The 19,288-nt window shown below is 38.6% G+C and overlaps 1 protein-coding gene across 1 annotated transcript in view; it reads left to right on the top strand.

The window, feature by feature from the left end:
- Positions 1-19,288, top strand: part of LOC114360746 (apoptosis-stimulating of p53 protein 1-like) — a 173,873-nt gene that overhangs the window by 72,402 nt on the left and 82,183 nt on the right. Inside the window, exons 2-3 of the mRNA XM_028315536.1 lie at positions 5,274-5,325; positions 11,544-11,697. Of these exons, the coding sequence (XP_028171337.1) occupies positions 5,317-5,325; positions 11,544-11,697 (163 nt within the window). The 5' untranslated portion in view covers positions 5,274-5,316. The remainder of the gene's footprint in view (positions 1-5,273; positions 5,326-11,543; positions 11,698-19,288) is intronic.

Here is a 19,288-nt window from a genome sequence, read left to right as displayed (position 1 = left end):
GCACAGGAACCGCCCAAACTGCCAATTTGTCCCTTCCGTGCCAGTGGGTGCGTGTGTCACGCGAAATCGGAGGATCGTCCCGAGTCGGGCCCACGTGATTCCACTGGCGACACCCGATTAATTCGGCTTCGGATTTTCGACGGATTTGTGTTTTGGGACACTAGCCTTTTGTGCTGGAAATAGAACACCATGAATCCGAATTTACCTACCTACTCGTATATCATGCTACAAACGTTTTGTCGATTTAAATGAAGATGAATGCAGCGAATCGCCTTACACAATGGATCCCGGGTTTTCACCGGTTATTGGTCCCGCACTATTATTATAACCATACAAGTTTCATAAAATTGTTTTTATTATGACAGAAATGAATGAGCGACATATAAAAATAACCAAAATTTCATTTTCACGGATTTTGATAATTGTAAGTAGCTGGATGAAAAAAGGCGAGACCGTGCTTTGGGCGCTCCTTGGTAGGATTACATTCAGCAGTGGAATGTGAGTAGCTGAAATGGTGATTTTGTGTGCGTAGAAACAATATCCTAAATGTCATTCTCACTGCTTTTATTCTTGAGTCCTTATTCTTTTAAAAAAGAGTAGGTAACTTCATTTGTTCGTTCGTTTTAGCCGAAAGACGTCCACTGCTCGAAAAAAACTTCCCCAAAGTTTTCAACAAGGACAGGCCCTGCGCTGCCCGCATCCAGGCACCTCCCGTCACCTTCGTCAGATCGGTACTTAGGATTATTTGTTTTCGAAAAGTCTGCTACAGTAAATTTTGTCACAAAATAAAATACAACCGCGGGAAAACCACTCGGAATAACATATGTTACTAAACTAAATCACATTCTTGGACAAACACCGCATATTTCAGCCGTGTTCAAACAATGCGAACCGCGAACCGTGGGAACCGGATATTTGCCGCCATCCACCACTCCACAGGGCTAACGAGCGTTTGTTTCTGGACTAATTTCGCTGTAATTAGTTGTGTAAACGCTAAGTAATAGTTTAGTATATACGCCCGTATTCACAAACGGTGTTCGCTTAAGTGAAGTAGCAAATCGAACGCACAGCGTTGAATGGCTCTGTGATTGGTTCGTGTGTCACCCTGTGCGTCCACGCGCGCTGTGAGACCTCATAGTAATGTGTGTGAATACGGGTATTAGTGTACGTACAGTATAGGCAGCGAAATGCGTTGCTATGCAGTCGCGGTCCCGGGGTAAATTTTGATATAAACTTATGCATTTTGGAAGACCGCCTCTGTGGTCTAGTGGTAAGACCACCTGCTTCAGACGCAGAGGTCCCGGGTTCGATTCCCAGTGGGGGCAGATTTTTCTGTTCGGTTTGGTTGGTGGCTAAATAAATAAATAAACTCAAGATAAATCTCTACTAACTATCCATTATAATGGACTCATTACTGTAAATGTTTTAGAGGGCTTTTGATTGAACCAATTAACCTGAAAATAATAGAAACACTGCTTTGAATTATTAACTTATAATCAAAAGCCCGATGATCGGCTCCATCCAATTGCTGATGAGGCAAATTGAAATCCTATACGCATAGTGAGGTTTCAATCTGGCCGGTATTCAAACCGGAACATTAATAATGCATTAACATTCGCCATACATACGCTGGTGTAGAGGGTCGTAGAACACAGCTTAAACGAGTGGTTGGCTTTTATGTATTTATAGTGTGTTATGGTAGGCTTACATGGAGGTTTTCAGGCTTTTTAATGAAGTTCAAAACTTATTCAAATTCAATTCCAAGGTTTTCCTGTAGGTAATTGCTTTTAATTCAAGATTCAAGTCTTGATTTTACATTAAAATCATTACACAATAATGTGCCTCTATGTACACGTATATCTCAAAAACAGCTTTTACATTCAACGGTTTTTCTTTTCATAACATATTTGCGTAAGGAAATGAATTTCGCATAAACTACTTAATTGGTGTTTAATGTGATAAACGGATTGCAGGATAAGTCACTTTTTCTGTATATCTGCATAATAATCCAAATACTTTAAACACATAAACGTCCTTAACTCGCTTGTCAAGCAACGCTCTCGTTTGGTACGTGAAACACCAACCCCTAAGAGTTATTCGTATGAGTTTTGTTTTTGTTTCCGAAGTTGCTCCTGTGTTATAATACCAAGACGTACAATTTATCTATTTGACTGATGCCATCAATTGGGGACAATTGATAAAATCATCTAAAGTTTAGATGATAAAATAAAAGCTTGTAATGATCCTTTAGCACGTCAGTCCCACGCGTAAGAGTGCGTGCCCTATAAGCCGAACCTTACGGCTTTCTCTGTCTGTCTGGTCGTGATAAAAATCTTATCATTCGGATGACGTCATCAACTGTCACCATGTAGCCAGTCCCTTAGATGATAATAGCACGTCAGTCCCACGCGTAAGAGTGCGCGCCCTATAAGCCAAACATTTGGCTTTCTCTCTCTGTCTGGTCGTCATAAAAATGTTATCATTGGTATGACGCCATCAACTGTCCCCATGTGTAGCCCGTTCCTTAGTAGCACGTCAGTCCCACACGCAAGAGTGCGTGCCCTATAAGCTGAACATTTGGCTTTCTCTCTCTGTCTAGTCGTCATAAAAATCTTATCATTGGTACGACGTCATGAACTGTCCCCATGTAACCCGCCCCTTAGATGATAATAGCACGTCAGTCCCACGCGTAAGAGTGCGCGCCCTATGAATATTTTTCTCTGTGTCTGTCTGGGCTCTGGATGTTATAAAAATGTTATCATTGGTGTGACGTCATCAACTGTCCCCATGTAGCCAGTCCCTTAGATGATAATAGCACGTCAGTCCCACGCGTAACAGTGATCGCCCTATGAGCCGAATATTTGGCTTTCTCTGTCTGGTCGTCATAAAATGTTATAATTGGTGTGACGTCATCAACTGTCCCCATGTAGCCCGCCCCTTAGATGATAATAGCACGTCAGTCCCACGCGTAAGAGTGCGCGCCCTATAAATATTTTTCTCTGTGTCTGTCTGGACTCTGGATGTTATAAAAATGTTGTCATCGGTATGACGTCATCAACTGTCCCCATGTAGTCAGTCCCTTAGATGATAATAACACGTCAGTCCCACGCGTAAGAGTGCGCGCCCTATGAATATTAACACCGTCGATCGGGGTTGTCTTGTCGGACGCCGCCGAATTGGAAGCTCTTCCGTAATAAACAGGAAAGCCTTGAAGATAATGAAAACATGGCTTGAGACATCCTGGATTAATAGCAAGTTTATTAAGATGTGGGCTGCAAAATTTTTTTTATCAATTTTCTGTTAGAAGGCTTTTAAATGAGCACTTTTGCATGTCGATTATTTAGATGACAAGAGTACGTGGATTTTACCTGCCTAGCTCGCACTTATTGCGTGTCATTTAAACTATAAATTACTGTATTTTATTTATTTATTTATTTATTTACATACACACACATTTACTATTGTTACAGGCTATTATTTTATTATTTTATTGAAAAAGAGGCTGACAAAGCTGACTGAGTTTTTTCCGCCACTTCTTCTCAGCACCAGCCCATATGTTGTCCCGAAGTGGTGGTAGGGCAAGCTATGTATATTTGGGACGTGTATAAGTGCCCTGGAAAGGGCCTATGTACTGAATAAAATACATGAATTTGAATTTTCATAACAATTTTTTTGAATTCTCCTTAAGGACAAAGCTATTCTTTTCTTCCCAGTGCCCGCCCATAGGAAGGGGCTTGTGGGGGACAGCAGAAATAGAGGGAACAATTTTACTCTCTGATATTATACTGTCTACTGTAACTACACATAAATTGAAACCAACATCCTGCATTACAATTTCCAAGCGCATGGCGAATGTATTTTACATAATCGGCAGTTTTCGCCATGCAATGAAATTACTGGAGGTCTGCCCGTTTTAGGGTTTAACGAGTAATGAACGGGTTAAATTTTAATCCCATTACGGCGCAACAATGTCGGTCCGGGTATTATCCGGCGAGAAGGTTAAGGTTTCAAATAATGCAGCTCCAAAATACGTCTCATCGCCGAACTTAGGCTCGTATGCAGTCATAAATAAAATAAATAAATGTAATAATAAAAGGTATTCTTAATATATTGGACCGGGCAGCTAAATTGGATCACCTTCAAAATTCGTGTAGTATTTTTTCTTTCAGAATTCAACGCGTCGTATGACTGCAGCCTTATTAAGCAATCACCATAAACTGGTTCATTTTTATAACAACCTGTTAAAATTTTCAGGTGGTAAAAACAATCATACTGTATAGAGACACACGCCCGTATTCACAAACATTACTATACTATGAGATCTCACAGTGCGCGTGGACGCACAGGGTGACACATGAACCAATCACAGAGCTCTATTCAACGCTGTGCGTTCAATTTGCTGCTTCACAGGCAAGCATCGAAAGTGAATACGGGCGACAATCAATTTATCGTTTCGTGGTCATAATATTTTTTTACATTAGGTATTTATTTTCTGTTAATAATGATTCAACACCACGACTACAATACCAATTTAATTAGCGTTTTAATTCGTTTTTCATGAAAAGTCTCGCGAATAACAAAGCTGTGTGGTTTAGACGTTGAATAAATAACGGCGGAGGGATTAGGGAATAATAAGGGTAATGTGGAACAATGCGGCCCGTGGCTCTTTGAAAACCGCGAATTTTAAAAGCGCGGGCAGGCTGTGTGTAGGTAATTATATTGCTGTCGCGACTGTGTGACGGGCGCCCGCAGTGAGTGTGAGATCGCGACAGCAATATAATTACGCGCGAGCGATAAGGATGGGTAGCTTGGGGTCATTGGACAACATTCTACGTGCTCACAGACCGGGATTTAGTACCTCTCTAGTAGTCACATGAAGTCAATTTTCCCTTTCTTTTCCTGTGTGGTGCGGACGAAATCGCTACCTAGGAAAAATAATAAAATACTGCATAAATTGTTCTGTTTAATTTTTATTTTATTGTGCGGTGTATAGAATAAAGAGTAGGTATACAGGATGTTTCAGAATGGGTGAATCAAACTGCTAGGGGAGGTAGCTCTACTAATGTACTATCCCTAAAAAAATATGAAAAAAAAAAAAAATCCGAACTCAAAAAATTTTTTTTATATTTTTTTGGGTTAGTACATTAGTAGAGCTACCTCCCCTAGCAGTTTGATTCACCCATTCTGGGACACCCTGTAAATTATTTTCCTATATAGGTACTTTAACCCAGAAAATCAAAAACATTGTTGACAAAAGTGTATTTTTGTTTCAGGAACGATACGATATAGACGAACGACCACACATGTCAGCCCACAATGATTCCGGTAAGTGGTGAATATTTATGTGTCATTTTTTGGTTATACAAGCTCTAAAGGAAAACGGGACTATTCCAATCTCTCTTTCCCACCACTGCAACTCCTGTGTAGCCAGGATCTACAGCTTGACCGCCAATAAAAACCCAACCAATGAAGGTCAAGTTTGTCCCAGGGGAAAGTTAAACTGTCATTGGATCCGCAACGAAATTAATCAGAAGAACATAATATGAGGAGTTCGAAGTTAAGATTCGACTTCTCCGTTGCTAAAAGAAAAAGTGAAAGAAAGCTCTAAAGGAAAAGTGAAAAATATCTTAAAGTTTTTAGCTGGTGAGTATTTGCGAGTAATAATGGTAGCGATTTTCAACAATACCCCAAAATGAACTGCACCTTCACTGTATAATCTATGTAGTTGATTGAATTGATTTGAGTTGAAATTGAATTGATTGATTGAAGTTGAAAGCCATTAATATTGTGTGTATCAGTGCAGGATTTTATATTCAAGGAATTCGCCACAATTACCTGAAGTGCACTGTTAAAATTGTGATTGTTAAACCATAATAATAAAACGGAGCCCTTATTAAACCCTTGCATCTGCTTGCGTACGCGCAGGTGCGAATTTATTGCGTGGGGAGTAAACTTTGACCGTTACGTGATAGGGCACTCGTGCAAACAGAGGCAGTTAGAGGTAAGATAGCCAGTTCCTCCGTGGTTGAGGATTCCGGGTGAAGCTTGCTTCCACCTTCGGCCTGATCGTCACTTACCATCAGGTGAGATATAGGCCAAGAGCTTCCTGGTTGTGGATAAAAAAAAAAGTAATTTGAAAAATTGGCCAAGTGCGTGTCGTGCCACGCACAGTGTAGGGTTCCGTAGTTGTCAGTCGTTAACACAATATATTTCAGAAGCAAGTAATTACTGCATCTAAAGAAGATGAAAAAAAAAATCATCCCCATTTTACATGTAGGGAAGCTAAGCTAAAAAACTTTTTTTTTTAAAATTTTATTCTACCATTTTGTCGGCGTGATTAATATACATATCTCCACAAAATTACAGCTCTCTAGTACCAACAGTTTCCAAGCAAAACGTCGGACGGACAGACGGACAGACGGGCAGACGGGCAGACGGACATGACGAAACTATAAGGGTTCCTTGTCAGGACTACGGAACCCTAAAAATGTTAAAGTGGTCTGATTATTTGCGCACATGCGTTCTTAGTTCGCGTTCTTTCAAATTATTGTAAGAATAATATTTAACATGATTCAGCTTCAGCACGTTTGAGAATCCCTGTTTAGTTACTTAGAGTAGAGAGCAAGGTTTCATCTATTTTAATACCGTGCCAGAATTTCCATTAACATCTACAAGTAGTTTAGGCATAGGGATATACTTCCATATAATAATAAACGAAATTGTCCCTCTATTGTTGTCTTAAATAATGTTCTCAGAATCATTGAGACTCTACTTATTTCTTACATACAACTCACATAAAGAAACCTACCTACCTATGATTCACAATAAATAATTTTGTATTTGTATTTGAAATATTTTCATATGCGTATTTCATACAAAATTTCTAACAATGTTTGCTTCATAAATACTTGATAGATAGGTATCCTAGGTTTGACTTCCTTGTCAACCCAGCTTTCCTCCGAACCACCTTGCAGGGTTATGTAAAAAAGGGCATCAATGTCATCGTATCCGATGGGCATAGGGTTGTCAGCATCTTGGTTTCATTTTCTTTATACTGAAGTAAGGCTTTTTTTAGGACAGCTTATGTGAGAAGTACAGCAACACCAGCTTAATATTGTTTAGCTAGTTGTAAGAAGGTCACTTTTGCTACAAAAACATACAGGGTGAAATTGAAATCATTGGCATCCTTTTAAAATAAGACTACTCATGGGTTTTTTGTCTATATTTTACTATTTATTTGTATTAGTGTGCTCTTATAAAAAGTTTAAAACGAATGCACATTAGAGTATAAATTTTTGCTGCAAAATCATCCATCAACTAAATTAGATCCCAAAATGATAGCTCGACGCGCCGTTGTCTCTACATATTCGGGATCAGCGCTATTTTGTACATAGCTTTGATTTATTTACCTATGACAAGAGGCTGGTGTCTGCTAACCCTGGCTCCATCCTGATAGCAGCCGTCCGTCAGCTCGAGTTATGGCAACAAGTCCATTCCTGGATGAGTTACAGCTCAGTTACCACATGACTCCAGTGATTAGATAGCAAACGTATGGAAAACCGCATAATGCGATGCGCGCAACTCGAATGTAAATCAACGATTATTATCATTTATGTAAGGATGCGAAACGGCAATACTATTGCTTTACTAGTACATGAGAGGCAATATAATGTAAATTATTCACTACTAAAAAGTTGTAAAATATTGTTTGCAGATTCGAATAAGAGATGGCGCTGTGTGTCTTTAATTTCACGCAAGCTTTTGATGTTTTTGCGTGAACGAGCAACAAACATCCCTCCTTACATCGTAACAAACCTTGGCGTTTAAAATAGTAAGAAATCATCAGGTGAGATACAGGCCAAGTGCTTCCTCGTTGTGGATAAAAAAAATTGGTATAAACAAATAAAAAGCTTTCTAAATAAATTTATTTTTGATAATCACCAAATCTAAGGTGTGGTTTTGATTGCCTAAACCTAATGGTCACAGCCCAGGGTAACCTAAAGCACTAAATACTGGCTTCGTGCTTCTAGTAGCTGTAGCATTTAGCAACCCATTGTGCGCCGGCGCAGCTCGCCGAGTATGGCAAACAAATGCAAGTGTTGGTCATTTGTCGCTCCAACTCTTTGGGCATTGGAACTTAGATATTTTGTAACCGCAGTTACTGTTGTGAAAGTAGAAATTACTAATACACAAAAGGGTTTTGACATACATTTATGTAACTTGGAAGTTCCATTAGAGTGGATAGATAAGTTTCCTTATAAGTTGTACAAAGGAGGCGACTGATACAAACCAACATCTAAATTCTAAGAAATTGTATAAAACATATCACAATAACGGTTTAATTTCCAATGAAAAGTAATTTCTAAGATTCGCAGAAAATGTTTTGCCTTCGTTCTCGGATTTTTGAGATTTCATACTTTTTAATTTTAATAAAAATATATTTACAATTTTCCACAGAGCTTTTTCAGCTTTTCATAAAAAATAATAATAGCGACCCTCTTAATTATTTTGAAAGGTGTAGCCACCATTCATTTCGAAACAAAGGATTGCTAAATACGTAGTTAACAAGCCTGAAAACAGCCCTTCGTATATTATTAGTACAACAAAGGTTAGGGAAAGAAACCACAGAGGTGTTTTGGAGGGTATAATAAAAACAATGATCACGTGACTGCGGCGACTTCCGTTGCCCTTTCAGAGGAGGTTTTGTTTTTTCCCTCTCTATTTAACTGTATAAGCTGAGTTGTTGAGGAAATAATTACGAAATTATTTGTTGGAGTGCTTCGTTACGCCGATATTTCTTGTGTTATGAAATATTATAAGTTTTTATGTTAATCTAAAATTCAGATCCTCTTAGAGGTATGTGGATAATTAAATGCTTCCGTTGGCTCCATTCTATAACTTTTGAATAAAGGTTAATAAAACAGTTCTTCTTTGTATCAAATGCGGCAAATGTCCATAACGCGGCCATGGCACCCATCAGCGAAATAGTGCCATCAGATTAATTGCCAAAATCTTTATCAAAAAATTCATTTTTCATATCATTCGTTCTCTTTATAATCTGTAGTTATTCCCTCAATCCCCATAACCGTTTTCAGTTGTCCATACAGTGTTCTCACTCAATTATACCCCAAAATAATGCAAATCAACCCAGTTATCAGATCTGCCGCTAAAGCGATAGCCATCGGCGATCGGTCACGTGACACGTCCTTGTCAATTACCGACGCTAATACCACAAATACCTAATTAGCGGGACATGACGTCACGGTTGGACTGGCGCTTGTTTTGATTATGTTCGCTGTGAACAATCTTGGAGTAAGAATCAATCAATTTTGCTCTAGTTATATTAGATTATTGAAACTGTATATTTTTTTTTAGAATGGCAAAGGACCAAGACGTCGAGGCAATTAAAATTGGGTTTATATTAACCCAAATGTCAGAATGAGCATAGGCTAATTCCGAAAGATTGTCATAAGTGCCTTCCGTAACACATTATATTCTTTTCGGGCCTTCACGCTACTGAAATTCTGCTAATACCTAAGTCCTAATCAAAGAGCAATTCAGAGGATTGATTTTTCAATTTGTGTATATCTCATCTAATCTAAGACATTCAGGTAGAGGAGAGTTCAACACTAGAGTGTACCAACTCATATAAAGTCTAACAGTATTTTTCAACAAGGCAGCCCAGAAGTTCCACATAGTTCATATGTTTGTGCACCAATTCCTAACTGCAAGTTCAGATAATGCGATTTGTAGTTACGCGCAGGTGGCGCCACTGTCGGCACCTCCCCCCCTCTCTACCCCCCACTTAGCGCAAATTGCTCGCACTTTTGATGGCATTAGGACCTGTTAGGACCTCGCTTTGAGCGCGAACGGCCATTAGGTGCACTGTAAGTTTGTTCGTTAGAATTTAGCTTTTCTAAGCGTGTTTATGTTGACAGAATTAAATTTATTACTTTGGAACACTTTATTACTCTGGACAGTTTGCCTTTATTCAAAATGCGTCATTATTCTCATCATCATCATCATTTCAGCCACAGCCGTAGGCCTTTCCCAATGACTTCCACATCGCACGGTTGGTAGCGGCCTGCATCCAGCGCCTTCCTGCTACCTTTATCAGGTCGTCGGTCCACCTTTAAATTACTGCAATTTTTCTGAATGCTTTAACATTTTAGACTTCTCTTGGATATTTTTTCATTGTTTGTTCATAATAGGTTTGACATTTTAGATAATAATATGGTAACTAACTATACTACACGTGACACATGACAGGGCTTTGAAAGAGGCTTTTTATGGCAACAAAAATGTACTAAAACTTTACTAAGAAATGTTTAAATATTCCAAATAAAAGTCACAAACGTAATCCTAGTACTATAACGGTCCATAACTGTGTATTTCCATAAGAGCCATTAGTCCTGGCAACAATCACGCATAGCGACGCGTGCGCATCATTTAAGCCATTCTATTGTCTCTCTCTATAGAGCCAGACATGAAATGCAAATAACACAATATGAAAATTGGCTGGAAAATTGTTCTAAGAAAACAGTCGTAAGTTCAATAGAAAGATTTTAAAGTTATTAAGTTTGCACAGCCTTTAGTTGATTACAAGTTCTACTAAGTAATCCATTTTTTTTCACTGAATATTTTTCACGTTGCTCTATTGTTCTTCAAATTATACCAAGACTAGATTCTTAGAACACAATAACATACATATTATTAGTGTTGAAATTACTGTTTCTCCTGTCGTCGCAGCAGGCTACCGATAATTTCCTCTTTTGTACAAAAATCTCGATGCTATTTCTACAATAAGGTTTTGTAGTGTTTAAAGACTCTTTGAGTGTCACTTTTGCTCTCTTTCACGTCATTTTGACGATGTTAGATGTTATGACTTGTCGTTTTCTGTAACGTGAAATAATTATTATCAAGATTTAAAATGAAGTGGATAATTAAGCAGAAAATCGGACATTATTTATTAAATAGTAAACAAGATGTGACTTTCTTTTTCAAGCCATAGTAGCAGAGTATCATAGTAGGATTGATAGGAAGATCCTTGGATCCTTGGATCTTACAAGTGGAGGTCTATTAGGACTCTTGAGATTTGAAAACTGAGGTAATTTATTAAACACACGTTATCTGCACCCCACGCACCAATGCGCATATTTTGTTTTCTTAATCTTAAGTTAGTATTTAAATAAGTACCTACATCTTCAACATGTTTCTTCCATCTTTTCGGTTGACTGACTGGTTTGTATCTCTTCTTTCTCGGTCCCTCACTCATGAGGATCGTGACCACATATTATGTTTACTGTTCCTCCGTAGACTGTAGACCGCACGGTGCATACTGCCGCCCTCCGTTTTCCTCACCGCATCTGACCATCTCTTCTGCTTGACTTTATCTAAATCTAGACGTTGGTTCAGATACTTTATTTTATATAGCATCTAGAACCAAGAAATACCATCATAGTTTAACACGTTCTCTACTTCCAGATGATAGTGCGAGTGTGGTGCGAAATACCATCATAGTTTAACACGTTCTCTACTTCCAGATGATAGTGCGAGTGTGGTGCGAAAGCGGCGCGGGGTGGTCGCCGACGCACGTGCCGGTGACCCCGCAGACCAGCTGCCGCGACGTGGTCGAGTGCTGCCGCGAGCCGGGCGACGAGCCCTGCTTGCTGTTCAGTGTCCACCCGCAGCATGGAGGTGAGTACCTACAGCTTGTTGAGCGAGCTGGCGATGCAGATGCTAGGGACCCTAAAGACGAGCTGCTGTGACGTGGTCGAGTCCTGCCGCGAGCCGGGCGACGAGCCCTGCTTGCTGTTCAGCGTCCATCCGCAGCATGGAGGTGAGTACCTATAGCTTATTGGGAGAGCTGGTGATGTGGATGCTAGGGACTTAATAGAGGCACGTGGGGGATTGCTGAGACAAGAATGCCGAGTCCTGCCTGCTGTTCAGGGTTCTTCCACAGCATGGAGGTAGGTACTCACAGCTTGGTGGGACGTGGAGGTAGGTTGAGCTGATAATGTAGATGCGAGGGACCCTACAGATGAGCTGCCGAGACGGACACAGCTTGGTGGATGATCAGGCGATGTAGATGTTATAGGGACTTAACAGATGTACTGCTTAGTCCTGATGTTGAGTACACTTGATGTAGGTACCCGTAGCATAAAGGCACAGCTTGTTGGACGAGCTGGCGGTGTAGATGCTAGGGCCTCACTAGATGTAGGTCTGTTAAGGTGGGAGTTGGCAACGAAACTTTAAGATGCTCGCTCAAGCTTCCTATAATATTGATAAAGCGATAAAATCCGCTGACAATCGTAGCCCTGGAATCTCGCATTCATTAAATAATATCCAAAGTATTCATATCCAAAATGAAATGCAAGCGAATATTTTGCATCCGACTGGACAATGGTCGGAAACGGCATGCGATGTCGCTGTAACGAGCTGTCGGTAATTAACGATTAAATATGACTTAATTAACCAACGGCAGCTGTACCATATTAATAAATAATTAATGAATTCTTGCAGTTACAATTATCCAGATTTCGCAAAACAAGGTTTTGGATAGTATTACCGTGGTTTAAGTATCGTGACTTGAGCCTTGAGTTCCTACAAATAAAGAAAAAGAGGCTAATCATATCAGACGGTACGATATTAGAACATTCGACCTACACCGACTTTATTGGATCACTCTACTACAAGTATTCATGGTAGCTTAATCTTTAATTAGAAAATGCAATGGTAAATTCAGTTTCCATTAAAACAGTATCACATTAGTCTCTTCCTGGGACGCTACACGCTCACAATTATTCTCGAGAAATATTTCAGTTTCCAGTATAAAAGTGCATGCATCTTGGGAATATAAAGCAGTCGTTTAAAGCAGTGTTTATCAACCTGTGGGTCGAGACCCCCTGGGGGGTCGCGAAGCCTCTATAGGGGGGTCGCGAGAGGTCGTAAAAACTACAAGTAAAAAAAATCTTATAAAGACTGATTAATCCGAAATCCAATAATGCAAATGTTGTATGGATTGAAGTATTCGGTCCCTACAAACATCTTGGCAACATTATAAAATGCATGAAAAAAAAGCAAGCAGTCGGGGGGTCGCCAAAATTTTTTTCATACTAGGTCGTGGTGACATGAAAAAGGTTGAAAACCACTGGTTTAAAGTATAGTTCGCGATCGCAAAAAGTGTGCTCCGTTACGAGACGTCTCTAATTCCGCTAACTGTACTTGATGGGCCTCTAACCCTTGGAGTAGGGATGGGAAAGAGAAAAATCACAGCTCCAAAATACCAGATACTTCAAAGCTGTTATAATTTTTTCGTGAAATATTTTTTGCATATTAAGTTATTAAGCAACGATATTCATTTGCGTTTCAAACTAAAAAAAAAGAACTATGATATTGCTATTCAGTAGGTTATAGTTACGTTGTAATGAAAATAATGTATAATCAATTTTAAGATACAACATAATAAGACAAATTAATGTTACGTCAAAATACTAACGTAACTTCTGTAATACACACGCGTAAAGATAAACAAATACAATATTCTGTATATGCTTAATTAAAGGCTTTTTAGTAAACAAAAAATACATTAATGTAATTCCATCACCGCAGCTGCCTGAAGATTTATCCTTATCGTGTAAGACATTCACAAAAGCCGATTAAAATATTTATAAGAATCCAGTTACAGCTTTATTTGGTACTTTAATGTGAATGCCTTAAGGTGCTTACACATTAGACTGCAGAAACAGAACGTTTAATTTATCTTTTTCAATCTCAGCGATTGATACATGAAAATAATAAAAAAATGCTAAATGTACAAAGTAACTAGGTACGAGTAGGTACTAAAGAAAACACGCACTATTTAAATTACCCAAAAAATCTGCTCTGGAGGTCTAATTATTCTTTTTAATCTAGTAAAGTTGGAAGGCAATGGAGAATACTATTACTTAAACATGTACACTATTTCACTCGCGTTACCATTAATTAATCCGATCTGTACTAACCTTTATTGTTACCATCGCAATCTCACCCGGTTAACATCTGGCGGATGTTCGGAGGTTAAAAGGTAAAAAACAAGGAATAAATCCAATTCTGTTGAAATGGAATTTACTCAAGCTGTAAATCTTATTGTAATTCTTGAGACTGAAAGTTTATAAAGTGAGAAATATTTACCCTTCGGTCCATTTTAACTAAGAGTGTGTAATTTGTTCAATGCAGAATTCAAATGTAGTCGTACGGAAGTGGAACATCATTCTGGGTCGAATTTAAAGGGGAAAATGGGGTTTCAAGTTTGTTTTAAAATTCGTTGTTTTATTTTACTTTATTTTTTTAAATATTATGATCGAAGGGAAAATTATGTTAATCTATATATATAAAAGAAAGTCGTGTTAGTTACTTCGCTTATAACTCAAGAACGGCTGAACCGATTTAGCTGAAAATTGTCAGAGGTAGTTTAGAGCCAGGAGAAGGACATAGGATACTTTTTATCCCGTTATTTATTGCCATTAAGGCGGAACAAAGTTCGCCGGGTCAGCTAGTAATTATTTATAAAAACACAATGATTATGTTATCATTAGTACTTACAAAAAGTTTGAATTTCACGCTAGGCAGCTGTTTTCCTTTTTATGATAGATTTACTTATTCAAAAATTCACCGAAAAAATATCTAATAATTTTACAAAAATAATTTGTAATTTCCCATCACTATTGACGGCATAATGTCACCGTGGGACGGACCGTGGTTCTTGTGACAGAACGCTCGGACCGCGAGCGCTTCAACTTGAATTTTAAAGGTTTCTAATTGAAAACTGGGGCCAGCAGAAAACTACGCGAGAGGAAAATGTTGGGGTTTTTAAGCCCCGTATATGGCCCGTGCAAGTTGTAATATAGCAGTAGCAACGGCTACAGACTCCATTGTATCGAGGTACACACTCGTACATAGGCCTTGAAACATACATAAATTAGTCGCTCCTACCTAAAGCTTGGCGGTGCCTTTCGGTTTCACCCTGCGTAAGTATAATGTATGTAAAAAGTAATAAAATGTATAAATGAATAAATATAATATATTATAATGTACGAACATTATTGCATGTCATGGAACTCTTTTTTAGCTTAAGTGCCACCATTGTAAGAAAAAAAAAATTCTAAAAATGTAATATAGCTGTTGAGTTTCTGAATAAACTAAATAAAAAATAAATGTAAATCGTATATGAAATAAAAGAGACACTGTTTTTGGAAATAGGCACGCAGTTTGTCGTAGTTCCTTAAACCTTTTACTTAATAGATAAACAACAACAACATTACAAATTCCTAACATTCTGAAACAGCTCTTCTCTCTTAGGGTTGTCTGAAAATTTTAATGTAAAGGCACAATTAGGCACTAGTGCCGTTAATAATCGACGACCGATGACATCATAAAGGTAGCAGGAAGGCGCAGGATGCAGGCCGCTACCAATCGATCAACATGGAAATCACTGAGGGAGGCCAATGTTCAGCAGTGGACGTCCTATGGCTAAATGATGATGATGATTATGACTGCTATGAAGCGAACTTTTCCAGACAACCCAGGGAAATGACAGTTGTTTCAGATAAAAGGGGAAGGTACGTAATCTATCTAGCGGTCATACATTTCCACAACAACAGTTCCAATCAGCTGTCTGTGATAATATTATGTACTTATAACAGTACCAGAGACTTCCTCCTGCATAATATATCACAGGGCCGGTCGCGACGAATCGGTGATTGTATCAAACACGGAACGGGGTTCATATCTCGATTTACTCGATGCAAAAACTCGAGACGCCATCGTAATTGCGTCCTGGTGAGCGATTGTGCAATCGAGAGACTCTGGGTCCGAATGATTTGGGCATCGGTTGATGTACAAATCTTCATGGTATAACGTAAGTATCTAATCGATAACGGTTAATGTTGTTAATCGATAAAAACTACTTTATGCTTACGCCCGTATTCACAAACATTACTATGAGGTCTCACAGTGCGCGTAGACGCACAGGGTGACACACGAACCAATCAAAATCAAAAAAAATCAAAATCAAAAATATTTATTCAGTTTAGACCACAAGTGGCACTTATGAACGTCAATAGAAAATAATAAAAAAAGAAAAAGGTAGCCCTTATGGGGCACTTTACATGGGGGCCGTCCATATATTACGTCATTCTAAATTAGGGGGGGGGGGGGGTGGTAAGGGTATTTTTTATATGTATCTTAAATTTGTTTATTGGCAATTCGACAAGGTTGTGTGGTATTTTGTTAAATATGGTAATACATTTCCCCAAGAATGAATTACCTATCTTATGCAACCTAAATGATGGAACAGCAAGTTTATTCTTATGTCTCGTGTTAAATGAGTGGACGTCACTTTTCTTAGTAAATAAATGTATATGTTTACGGACATACATAATGTTATCAAATATGTATTGCGAAGCCACAGTCAATATATTGATTTCTTTAAAAACTTCTCTAAGCGAGTCACGTGGTTTAAGACCGTATATTGCCCGAACAGCTCTTTTCTGTAAAATGAAAATTGATTCTATGTCTGCTGCTGAGCCCCATAGTAAAAGACCATAAGACATAAATCACAAGATCTATCAATCACAGAGCTCTATTCAACGCTGTGCGTTAGATTTGTAGCTTCACTTAAGCAAGCATCGTTTGTGAATATGGGCGTTAGATTCCATCTTTCCAAAGCATTCGTTATTTCAAGATAAGATTTAGGCATGTCATGACTGATTATGAAATTACTGATTTTCATAAACACAGTACGGTACATAATTATGCCAGAAAGACACTGTTTAATTATTTATGTATCAAAGGCTTAGCAACTAAATACACAAGAGGAAAGTACATACTTCTCGTAACGTTAAACTCTAAATTAAATTTCTATTATTTTGTTCCTGGAATTAGTAGCCTGCCGCCTAGGCAACCAGAGGTTCTTGATTATGACAATTTCAGGAATTCCACAAGTATTTCAATAATAATTGATTCTAAATTGAAGTTGATCTAAAACTAACATCTAGGGACCTGGGCCTTTTAAGATAATTTACAAGATGAATATTCCATCTCTATCAACATCAAATAACCTGACGTCTACTAAAATTCAATGATATTTTGATCTAAAGGAAGATTAATATTATTAGAACGACAAACTTTCATCAAAGTAATCCCAAATGGTTGAAGGCCGAGTGAACAAACGCAATAACTCCGACAGTGAAACAAAATCACAGAGTAGAACTAATAAAGCTGTTGATTTATAAGGGTTGTGTCCTGCCAGGCTGCAATTTTGTCTAAACAATGAGGCCCATATGTTTTTCCACGACACAAATATGCATTTCACGCATCAAAGGAGGAAGGGATTTGAAAAAACATGTTTAGGTATATTTTTGCTACAGTAATAGAATAAACGAAATGGGTTTTCGTCCCAGAGGTCCTAGGCTACGCTCGATTCGAGATGAGGCACGCAAAATTGAGAAAAGAAATAACACATAAGTTTGTTCCATGTTTTATTAGGATGTTCTTTTCTCCTTTCTTGGGACAATAAAAAGTAAATATTTCAGTCCAGCTAATAGCTTTAGATAGCCAACAAACGTCCATGGAATCAAACAGTATTATTTTATCTCCTAGCAAGATTTGAATCTGCAAATGTGTTGTTTGTTGTCAGATACGAGGACCATTAGGGTTAGGGCTAAGTTAGTTCTTTCAGCGGGAGAATCGCGTGATTTAAGGATCTCTTTACGTTCTCAGGCCTGTGCACACTGTCCATAACGTTTGGACAAGTGCTTGGTGTTTGATATTATTAGAGGCTTGTCGTCCGTAGAGTGCTTTATAAGTTTAAACTTAGGCGCAAGACCAGCAACTTTTGGTTGGCCGATAGTTGAGCCCGATTTTAATTTGTATGAAGAATCGGCTGATACCAAATCGGTGTAATGTGCGCACTTTCATACAATGTCCATAATGATTAACAGCCAATTTTTTTTATGTGATAGGAGGCAAACGAGCAGACGGATCACCTGATGGTAAGTGATTACCGTCGCCCATAGACACCCGCAGACCCAGGGGCGTTACAGGTGCGTTGCCGGCCTTTAAGGTATAGATACGCTCGGCCAACTAAAAGTCGGTGGTTTGAACTGGTTTGTGCCTAGGCTTAAGGTAAATTGACCGTCAAACTACTTAGCACTACTCTACCGTATCCAGAATACCCCTCTCCAGTAGTCCGTGGGAAAGATATGGCCGAAATGTCATTTTCACCCCGCACGCGGCGTAGCGCCGACGCCGCCGGTCGTCCAAATTGCCGCTGTTAGCAAATTCAATTAGGGCCACTTATTCCATATTTAGGCGATACGGGGAATTTTTGGCAGGTTCTGTCGAAAGTTCACGGTATGCAAGTCTTCATTCGGCTGGTTATATACTTGCTTGTTCAGGGTCAATGCCAGTACGGTAACTATAACTCCGAGGGACTATTCTAATTTAAAATTCCAAGGTCCTAAATTTGTCTAAAGTAAAGCTGTTCTGACTAGGTGACTTATTTGAATCCATGTTTTTACCTGAAAAAAGAAATGCTTCAGACAAAAGAGACTTGAGCCCTTGAGCTCTTTATTAGCTCACTATGGAGTTATTGATAAACCTGTCGAATTTATCAAGTGATATTTATGCTATAAACCAGCCATATAATATGACTACCAGCTGTAGGTGTGTAAATCTGGCAGCAATTCCATATTTAACTCTATATTTTCAAATAGTTACCCTTGCAGCTATTACACCGCGCACACCTATTGCATAAAATAAGAGAACAGCAGATCATCTATTTTTAGTTATCCCATTAACATCCCACTGTTATGGTCTAAAATCAGACAATTTTCTGCGTGAAATCAGCGGTAATAGCATAAAATATAATTTATTGTTCGAGCCATCGTAAACGTCTGGCCGTGCAATTCTTTCAATATAATTTTATTGTTTATAATTGCGTCCTGAAACTGCCGTGAGTTTATCTTTAATAGTTCCCATAGTATTGAGAGCGGTTTTGGCAATAAAAGTACTGATAGTATCATGTGACCTCGCATTCAAAACGTTATTGTTGTCTCACTCATACATATTTACAGTTCTCGTTAAGGGTCACATGCAAGGTTTAAAAACAGGGCACGTTATTAAAGATTGCCATCGTAAGTTTGCGTTGATTAAATTTCTTACGTTTCCTTCAATTACTGAACCCTTCGGTCGCACAAATAATGCTTTAATAGGTAGATATCATTATAATATTATGACAAAAAAAGCA

Source organism: Ostrinia furnacalis, unplaced genomic scaffold, assembly GCF_004193835.3.
Source record: "Ostrinia furnacalis isolate ACB-3 unplaced genomic scaffold, ASM419383v2 OfSCF5158, whole genome shotgun sequence".
Lineage (NCBI taxonomy): Eukaryota > Metazoa > Arthropoda > Insecta > Lepidoptera > Crambidae > Ostrinia > Ostrinia furnacalis.
Note: the sequence above shows the minus strand (reverse complement) of the source record. Positions and strands in the feature narration are given on the sequence as shown.